The sequence below is a fragment of the Nannospalax galili genome, unplaced genomic scaffold, assembly GCF_000622305.1.
Source record: "Nannospalax galili isolate Female #2095 unplaced genomic scaffold, S.galili_v1.0 scaffold2201, whole genome shotgun sequence".
NCBI classification, from domain to species: domain Eukaryota; kingdom Metazoa; phylum Chordata; class Mammalia; order Rodentia; family Spalacidae; genus Nannospalax; species Nannospalax galili.
This window is the reverse complement of record NW_008345039.1, coordinates 10,677-20,884: the sequence shown is the minus strand read 5'-3', so window position 1 is coordinate 20,884 and position 10,208 is coordinate 10,677. Positions and strand designations below refer to the sequence as shown.

General features: G+C 45.2%; 1 protein-coding gene across 1 annotated transcript; it reads right to left on the bottom strand.

Annotated features, from left to right (window-relative positions):
* Nucleotides 1–2,386: 2,386 nt before the first annotated feature.
* LOC103740652 (PRAME family member 12-like) lies at nucleotides 2,387–5,544 on the bottom strand. Its single transcript, XM_008841323.1, has 3 exons — nucleotides 5,258–5,544; nucleotides 4,223–4,813; nucleotides 2,387–2,954 (listed from the first exon to the last, which is right to left on the bottom strand). The coding sequence occupies exons 1-3, from the start codon at nucleotides 5,542–5,544 to the stop codon at nucleotides 2,387–2,389; spliced, it is 1,446 nt and encodes a 481-aa protein (XP_008839545.1).
* Between the last annotated feature and the right edge of the window lie 4,664 nt (nucleotides 5,545–10,208).

The following is a 10,208-nucleotide window of genomic DNA, read 5'->3' as shown; positions in this document are numbered from 1 at the left end:
ACAGACTCTATTGTGTTCAAGCTGGCCAGAAACTCACTAAGGATGTCCTTGAAATCCTGATCCTTCAGGGTCCACCTCCCTCATTTCTGTAATTATAGGTCTGTGCTGCCAAGCGCAACTGAAACATGATTTAAAAAATCTTTTAATTTATTTTTATTTTATTTGTACGAGTGTTTTGCCTGAACGTACATTAAGAATTGGAGTCAAACTTGGTATCCCCAGCCTCCACATGCTGAATAATGGGTAGAGGTGTGTGGCACTTTGGGTAGTTTTCAAATTCAATTTTTCTTCTAAATTTATATTGTCTGTGTGTGTGTGTGTGTGTGTGTGTGTGTGTGTGTGTGTGTGTGTGATTGGAAAGACTATCTTGCAGCCCATATGGCCTGAAACTCACTCCAGGTAAGGATGTCCTTGAATTCCTGATCCATCTGGACCCACCTTTCTAGTTCTGGGATTATAGGTCTGTGCTGTCAAGGAATTTCTGTAAATGTACGTGGTGTGTGAAGATTATACAATTAGGCTGGAAATTTTTTAAAAAATATTTTATTTTCATTTTATGTGTATGCGTATATTGCCTGCACGTAGGTAAGTGCACCCATATCGTGCAATGCCTGTGTAAGACAGAAGAGGCTGTCAGATCCCCTGGAACTGAAGTTACAGACAGTTGTTAGCTGCCATGTGGGTGCTGGGATTTGAACTCGGGTCTTCTGCAAGCAAAACCAGTGATCTTAACTGCTGAGCCATCTCTAGGCTGGACATATTTTTAAGAATATTTTATTTATTATTTATTTTGTGTGTTTGAGTGTATTCCTGCATGTCTATAAGTACACCTGTGTCCTGCAATGCCCACTGAGGACAGAAGAGGGTGTCAGATTCCCTGGAACAGAGTTATAGGAGGTGGATAGTTGATATGTTGGAGCTGGGAACTCACCGTGGGTCCTCAGCAAAAGCAACCAGTGTTCTTAACCACTGAACCATCTCTCCAGCCCTGCTGGAAATACAATTTACTCTTATTTTATTATTTTATGCTAGTAGAGCTGGGGGTTGAATCTAGGCCTGTTACAAGCTCTCTACCACTGAGCTCTTTCCAGCCTCAGATTTATGTGTTTGTTTGTTTGTGGCTGTGCGTGTATATGTGTGAGGGCGTTCACACCATGGGCCTTCTGTGGAGGTCAGAGGAAAACTGCAGGAAGGAGTAAGTTGTTAGGTGTAGGCAATGTGTTCTAGTTTGGTTTCTGTGGCTGAATAAAACACTGACCAAAGCAAGTTGGGGAGGAAAGGATTTATTTTTACCTTACAGCTTACAGTTCGTCATGGAGGGGAGCCAGGGTGGCAGCTCAGGACAGAAAGCAAAGCACAGATGGTGGAGGAGCCACTTACTGGATGGCTCACTGGACTGTGCTCAGCCTGCTTTCTTATACAACCGAGGCCCACCAGGTCAGGAGTGGCACCACCCACATTAGCCCTTTCACATTATACATCATTCAACAGTCAAGAAAATGCCTCACAGACATTCCCACATGCCAGTCTGATAGAGGAAATACCCCAGTTGAGATTCTCTCTTCCCAAGTGTATTGACTTTCACAGAAGCTATTCACACTGTCCTTTAGGCCAGAAGAGGGAGAACTGTCCATTTATTGAACAAGTGAACAGAAAAAAGTTTTGGGGGCCAAAAGAAGGTGACCCAACAGCTGTGCTTGGTGGCACACATCAGTAGTGTCAACACTCAGGAAGAGCATCAAGAATTCATCTCCAGCTTCAGCTGTATTTATGTCTCCATAGCACCTCCTGGCCTGAGTGTGCTGGATTGTAATCCTCAGCCATTCACCCAGTACCTCCTTCACAGGAGAGTGGGTCTGCATTGCCCATGTTAGAACACCCACACAAGGGGACAGCAGATACCCAGGCCTCAGCAGAGTGAATATCAATATGATTCTATATTATTTGAATGCAGAAAATTCTTGAGGTTCAGACTCACACCTGAAACAGTGCAGTGTCTTTCCTCAACAAATGTCATAGAACACTCCTGACCTGGGTACCAGCTGAATAGGTCAATGACTGAGGACAACTGAGGTAGAGCATCCAGGATCTAGGAGTCATACCCATATTACAACAATTCTAAGGTAGCTCCTCATTAACCAAAACTTTCAGGAGCAAACGGAGAAATTGATAGTTCCCTTTGTGACTTAGAATCCACATGTAGAAGTTCAGAATTGAAATCAGTATGTCCTGTGGTCCCACAGTTCTTCATGTCGGCCTCAGCCACTGTAATCTGAGCCTACCTCACCACCATTCCCAACACATTGCACATGTGCTCTGGGTGTCCTGGAGGACAGTCCTATCCTTAGGCTCTCATTTCTCAGCATCCAGAAGTAACATTTCCCTATTACTGCCAACAACGACAGAGTGTGGTCTCAAGGTCATAGACAGAGCGTGAACAACACTCAAGGCACATATTTGTAGCAAAAGACACAGTCTTGGGCTGCCTTATGGCAATCAGTGCATCCATGAGCTGGAGACAAATTTGTGCAAATCTCTCTGGGAGGATATCACCCACATCATCAAAGCACTCCAGAGGGGCAGGGTACAACTCCAGGGTCAACTGGCTCAGGTTGGCTGTGTGGTGGAGAAGGTCCCTCAGGATGGCCATGGAGATGTCATTGTCATAGAAATTGACCTTGGTGAGCTGGGAGCACTGGCTGAGGGCAGGCAGGAAGGCACTGAGCTGAGAGTCCTGCATCCCGCAGTGCTCCAATTCCAGGGTCTGCAGGGTGTCTGCAACTCTCTCCAGAAAAACTCGCATGTCCATAAGACATAAATCAAAGAATTCCACACCTCTCACACTCAGGTGCTTCAGCTGACGGAGGCTCTGACACTGGCACAGGGAATTCAAGTCACACTGGGAAAAGAGGCAGCGAGAGATGGACAGGGTCTCCAAGGGGGTCTTCAGGCAGCTAGGGAGAGAAGAAGAGATTTGTTAAGGAAAATGGTCGTGGAGAGTGTGGTGGGCAGACTGACATTAAGGTGGAGAAGACCACAGGTCCCAAGGTCAGAAGTCTGATCATAACAGAGGTCAATACCCAGGATGTTGCATATTATAGTCTCTACAATCAAGTCACACCTTTCTAGACAGTGTCAGGTTCCCAAGTGTGCTGGCTAGCTTCAGTTGTCAACCTGGCAGTCCTGCATGGAGGGAACCTCAAGTGAGAGATTTCCTCCATTGGACAGGTCTGTGGGGCATTTTCTTGATTGCTGAGTGAGGTGGGTGGGTCTAGCCCCTGGGCAGAAGGTCCTGTCTTGTATAGAAAATCAGGTGGAGTTTGGACCAGAGAAGCAAGTCAGTAGGCATCGTTCCTCCATGGTCTGTACTCCAGGTTCCTGCCCTGAGTTCCTGCTTCGGCTTCCCTTGATGATGGACTGTGAGCAGTTAGACAAATAATCCCTTTTCTCCCCAAGTTCGTTTTGGTCCTTGTTTGTATCACTGCATTAGAAGGCTAACTCACACAGCATCCATGTAGGACTGATTTGGTCTGGAGCTCTGAAGCTCCTAGATTCACTGACAAGCAGAAAACCAGTGCTGGCCACATAAGCCCAGGAGAGCACACACTGGAAGGACCAACTCAGGAAAGATCTGACAGCATCATGGGAAGTCCCCAGCACAGCTCATTGGTCCCTGGTCTCCCAAGACAGCCTCTGTCCCTAATCCCAGGCTTTATGGGCCCCTCCCCCTCAACCTGAGTGCCACATACTCCCATCTACTCAGCCTGTGCCTGGGCTGAAAACAGCCCTTCACACCTTAGAAAAAATAGGCTGAATGGTGTCTTTCACGCAGCTGCTGAGCACAGAGCTAACCTGGGCATCTGTACAGGTGTGAGTCCTCCCTGTATCTGGGCCTTCCTCTCTTTCCTATTTCCTGCCCATTAGACCACACAGGAATCTCCCAAGGAATCACACATCACATATGACCCACACACCAAGACTTTTACCTTACACATTTCCTACCCCTGTTCAGCCCTCTGCTTCACAAGTATCATAGGAAACTTTGATTTGGTTAAAATGGTTGCAAGACCAATGCTTAGATATTCTTTTGCCCAGATATTCTATGATGACCTCACTGTTCATTCAAAAGGGGCTGGCAACATTAGGTGGCCACCAATTTGTCATTTAAAAGAAAGGTTTGCTCCCACCTGCGGAAACAGTTCAGTTCCCCATCCTCACTTACCTGAACAACTGTTTCATGTGGTCACTGAGGAAGAATAAACCATTCAGGTAGAGATGCTGGAGACTGTCGAATTTAGAGAACTGAGAAATGAACTTGCTGACACACATCTCCTCTGGGTCTGCAGAAGTATTTTCAACACTAAAGTTATACTTGTGGATCCGTGCTAGGAAGAGTTTGTGAAGATTCCTCATCTGGCCCAGGTATGGGGAAACCTGTTCCAAGGTAGACGGACTCCACCCTGAAAACAGTTCCAACTCCTCTATGAATTCTGGCTGGATGATGGTCAGTACCTTCAGGATTCTGTCCACAGGCAAAGCACAAATCTGCATCTTGGGACAGCACAGCTTCAGGGAACTTTTCCTCTGCTCTGCCCACTGCAACAAGTATGTTTGGTATTCACTGAGATGGATCCTGAGGGAAAGGTCAGTGAAGACCTTGAGCCGCCTCCGCAGAGCATATCTAGGAAGGTCCTTCACAATTTGCTTGTCACTCACAGCCTGTGCTGAGGAGCCAGCATCCTCCATTCCAGCCCACGTGTTCCAGAAGCTGTGCTGCACAGTCCGCAAATCAAGTACTTGAAGTTTCCAGCTCCTGTGGGTCAAACAAGGAAGTCTCAGGACAAGACAAGACCCAACACGTAGCCTGTTTTTCTTTATTCTCCATCTCAAATGTCAGCTTTCCCTGCACTGCTCTCTGGCTTACGAATTTTTACCTCTGTCAGTGTTGAATATTCAACACAGAACCTCATGGATGCTAGGCAAAGTCTCATTCCCTCTTGACATCTACTTGGTCCCACTTTATCTCCTGTGGGAGAGGAACAGACAGGCTCATTCCACTGAGGCTACATCTCCAATCTGTCTTCCACACTGGCCTGTGATTTCCCATTAGACCTCGACAAGGGTCAGGGCTTCTGCAATGCTCCAAGATGATGCCACTGGAAATCTCTGCTCCACCTTGAGCCCCTTCTCCCCAACCACAGTGTCCCTTCCCTGCACCCCCGCATCCTCCATTCTATACTACTTGGTCCTTGCTTACCTTGGGTGAACCTTGTGTCTCAACAGCTTATCTACTCCATCCAACACAGCCTTCAAGGTCTCCAGGTGAGGTTTCTCCATCAGGGCCCCCACAGGGAGGCAGGGGTAGGGCCAGGCTGCCACCATCTCCCTCAGGACTTTCAGGCGCCTGCCAGTGAAGGCCTCCATAAACAGAGGAGGGATGAACCTCTTGGGAAGGTACTGAAGAGCAGAGATGGCCACAGCCTCATCACCCAGCAGACACTGCTTTGCCACCTCCACGAGTGTGGGCGGGGCCTGGAAGCTCATCCTGGTGGATCCCTTCTCTTCAAAAGATCCTGTGGAAACGTTCAGGAAAGAACTTCTTTTCAGGATACTTGTTAGAACCTGTCTTCTCACCCACCACAGAAACAAAGTCAGGGCAGAGTCGTTGCCCAGCAATGGTGGAGAGCTCGCTTTGCCCCGTTCTCCTTACTGCCGCTCTCAAAGCCATAGCTCACCTCCCTGGAAACACGGGGAGCCTGTCACAGACCCCCACTGAGACCATTTTCCGTTCACCGTTCACCATTTTCCCCTTTATTCCAACCTCTGTTCCTCTCTATCCCATCCCCACTGGGAAGGGATCCCCAGGAGTCTAAAACAGAGCCCTCTCCTTTTACAGCAATGAACATGGATCGCCATTCATGTGCCTCATAAACGGGCATTGGAACTTTCCCACATCCAACCTACCCATATTCTCCTTTCCTTGGATTGAACCTGACTTAGAAAGACTGAGGTCAACTAAGAAACGGGTGTCAAGGCTTATTACTTACTACTGAAAATAAGGTATTTAAGAATAATTCGAAACTGTATTTATGGTCAAAGCCAATCCCTTCAATTGTTCGTTTATGGTCAAAGCCAATTCCTTCAATTGTTCATTTGAGACAAAAACCAGAAGTTCTAGCACCATTTTGGGACTAATGTACCTGAATCAGATGGAGGGTCTTGATGGAGTTGAGTCAGTTACCAGATTGGGGGATGGAATGCAGCACTCTGAGTATCTAGAGAGCCAACCAAGGACTCCAGGCTCCAGGACTCTGTCGTCTTGGCTTCTCTGAAGCTTTTATATACCTTTGGACCTGTACCTCCCCCTTTGGAACCCCACCTCCCAACCACAGCCTGCCATTTGATTGGAGGGCTGAGGCTCCACCCAGCTGTGTAGATTGATTGAATCTTAGCTCATTGATTGATTCAGAGTTGGGTGTGTGAAAGCAAAAGACAAAGGAGAGAGAGAGAGAGAGAGAGAGAGAAACACAACAAAAGAAAACCAAACCTAATAAAAAGAACACAAGGTACAATAGGGTGACAGCCAAGAGCCCATTAATGAATTTATTGAGAAAGATTTATTTATTTACTTTTATTTACTTATTTACTTATGTATTTGTCTATTTATTTATTTATTTATTTGTTGAAGCACTTAGTTTTGTGTTTTCATTTTTTCATTTTATTTTTGTGCCAGGGTCTTGCCCTATAACTAAGTTTGATGCAGAATTCCAATGCTCAGCAGTCCTCCTGCCTCAGCCTTTCCTGCAATGATTTCTGTTGTAAGCCCCTCACATGGATGAAGTGTATTCACATCTCAAACCTTTTTCTAAGTGTGAATCTTGTCCTGACAGTGGACACATAAAAAAGGAAACTGAACATACCTTTGTCAAAGGTCCATGTGACAAATATCTTGCCACAGTCACAAATCTGTTCCGGAATAGAGACCTAAGCTGTACGCTCTGTCTGTTGTCTGCTATGGCAGCTGTGGGAGGCTGAGGTAGAAGGGTGACTTGAGGCCTTTAATATTAAGGCAGGGGCGCTGAGGTTGTAGCTAAAATGGCAGCCTGTTTGCCCAGCATATAGGAAACTTGAGTTCTAGGTCCATTAACACATGTGCCAGCCATGATGCGGCATGCTGGTATTCCCAGAAATGAAAAGGCAGATGCACGAGGAGAAGTTCATGTCATCTTCAGCTACATAGCAACCTCTAGGCCAGCTTGGGCTATATGAGACATTTCATTTGAAAAAAAGAAAGTTCCTAATTTTGCTGGGAGGGGCATGCTGTCGTTGGCTTACTGGAAATTAGCTGGTGCTTCAGAAAGGATGAGTCCAGCACACTGGCTAGAGAGCATGAAATAAAAAATGGAGCTTAGCTGAGGCGGGGCCCAGACTTCTGGTCTCAGCTTGGAGACTGAAGAATTGTCATGTTTGAGTCTAGCCTGGGCTACATAACAAAACTCTCAACTAACAAACTAAAAACAATGACAGCTGGGGCTCAAAGTCAGAAAATATTGTACTATCACACCTGAGGATTAGTGTGATTAAATTCTGGGAGCCCTGAAGTTGTGAACTGTCCCCTGGGATGTGGGAGAGCAAGCGACACGGAAAAGGACTGTGTCCCAAGCACCACAATAGCAATCGCCTACAGTCTTTTCTCACTCAGGGTCCTTCCTACATGGGTCATTTCCCCGGCCACCTTGAAACAAATCAGCTCTAAAACAGCATCTGAGGCAAGGGGAAAGACACAGAGAGCTGCCCCTCCCTTTCAGGATGCTGAGGCAGGAGGATTGCAACTTTAAGACCTGACTCAGCTACAGAAAGTCCACAGGCAGCCTAAGCAGGTGACCAAGAACTTGTCTCATTTTTATTATATGTGCATGTATCTGTGTGAATATATGCCACATGTGGGCGGGTGTCCACTGTCATCTGAAGAGGGAGTTGGATCCCCTGGAGCTGCAGTTACGGAAGGTTGTGAGCAGCCCAATGTGGCAACTGAATTGGAGTTGTCTGGAAGTGTGGGAGGAGCTATTGACTGCTGGGCTGTCTCTCCAGATTCCAATAAAAATTAGTTTAGAAATGTCTGAGGTAAAGGACTCCTGCCACATGCACCTGGCTCTAGGTCCAATCCTGAGAACTACAAGGAAAAAAGGAAATGCAAAAAGAGACTCAGGGCGCTGGAGAGATGACTCAATGGTTAGGAGCACTGGATGCTCTTGAAAATGACACAGATTCGATTCCCAGAATCCACATGGCAGCTAACAACTGGCCATAAGTCCAGTTGCACAGTATATTCAACCCTCTTCTGACTTCTTAAGTCATTATACTACATGGGTGCACTTATACACATACCAGCAGTATACCCATACACATGAAATGAAGATAATAAATAAAATAAGAGATGCAGACAGCAGTCCCAGGAGGCTACGGTTTTCTTGTTTTTATGTTTTGTACTGAGGATGAAACCCAGAACCTCTCACAGGCCAGGCAAGGAAATCACCAATGTCCTGCAGCTACAGCCTCTTATTTTTTTAACATCTTTTTCCCTCAGATTGGGGGTGAAGCCCATGGCCCATAAATGGAAAGCAAGCATGCTACCACTGATCTGTATCTCCAGGCCTCCAGGTGTCTTTTTACTTTTTCTTCTGAGAGAGTTTCTTGTTCTATTTCTAAGCTGGCCTCCCAGGTATGATCCTCCTTTCTGGGTCTGAAGAGATAGCTCAGCAGTTAAGAGCACCGACTGCTCTTGCCCAGGACCTAGTGTTGCCTCCCAACACCCACAAGGCAAATAACAACAGTCTATAACTCAAGTGATATGACACCCTCTTCTGGATTCCTTGAAGGTTTGAAGAAGCTTGCCTCCAACTGAAACTGGATCTAGCAATTAGTTGGCCCTTAACAATTTAGTTTATATAAAAACATGGTTTGTCACACCTTGGCATATACCAAAGGACTCATCCTATTGTAGAGACACAAACCATGTTTGTTGCTGCTCTTTTCACAATGGCTAAGAGATGGAAGCAACCTAAATGCCCCTCAACTGATGAGTGGTTAACAAAAATGTGGTATATTTACAAAATTTATTCAGCAATCAGTAAAGATGAAATAATGGAATTTGCAGGTAAATGGAGGGATCTACAAAGTGTTATACTAAGTGAAGTAACTGACTCAAAAAAAAAAAAAACCCAAAATAAACAATATATGTTCTGCCTCATTTGTGGATCTGAGCACCAAATCCTTTTAAATTCCATGTCCTTTTAATAAGATGATGCTGTACAGCAGTCTCTTCTGCACGAAATAACTACCATCATCAGGACTTCAGCTGTGCCTGATCAATAAACATTGTCACAATTGGGCTTTGTTGAGGGTTGTGCTCATTCATTATGGGAAGGCCAAGAAGGGGCATTGGACCCTCACTGGATTATCCAGCCACTCTTCCCAGCCAACTGTATGTAATTTGGTCTTAATCACACATAGTCTCCTGGATTTTCCGGGGGCTAAAGTACACAATCTGGGCAAGGCTAGAAAGAGAAGGCATGACCCATACTGGGTAAAGACTTTCCAGTGTGCACACCCTCAGGTCATACACACACCTCAGCAACCCCTCAGTTATCTCAGTAAGTAAGCTCAGTAAATTCATTGGTTCCCCTGTAAAACTTTAATCAAACATTGATTTGACACTAGAACCTTAAAAGGGAATAAGCATTGCTTAGTATCCCCAGGAAAATAATTCTCACAACAGATGGAAAATTTATTTGTTAATGTTATTATGTCTTATAATTATTAAAGTAGATAAAGCTTGGGTTAAAAGGATATGGGAATGGAGCTATTTTCCAAAATAGACAGAAAAAATGAAAAAGCCTAAGCAAGTGATGAAGGTCTGTGTAGGTTTGTTATGACATACAAAGGATGAGACAAAAATAATATACATATAATCTTAAATTTTCTATGGTCATAGTTTAGTCAACTAGTTTAAGGAACAAAATATATATCTAGTCAAGGTTTATCTGAGAATGTTTGGCTTTTTTGCCCAAGCTTTATCTACATAGCACATGGTAATTAAAAATACCAGACTGGTGGAACTAAACTTCTTGGATGTTTAACAGCCATATTTTGAGGCCTATACTAATTTGGTCAGAGGGACATAAAGGACAGTTTTTGCTCCTTGCCCT

What these genes read in the sequence shown, in the direction of transcription:
- LOC103740652 (XM_008841323.1), bottom strand. Translation starts at nt 5,544, where the DNA reads ATGAGCTTCCAGGCCCCGCCCACACTCGTGGAGGTGGCAAAGCAGTGT. An exon ending in AGACACAAGGTTCACCCAAG is followed by an intron (nt 4,814 to 5,257) that starts GTAAGCAAGGAC and finishes TTTGACCCACAG; the next exon opens with GAGCTGGAAACTTCAAGTAC. An exon ending in CACATGAAACAGTTGTTCAG is followed by an intron (nt 2,955 to 4,222) that starts GTAAGTGAGGAT and finishes TTCTCTCCCTAG; the next exon opens with CTGCCTGAAGACCCCCTTGG.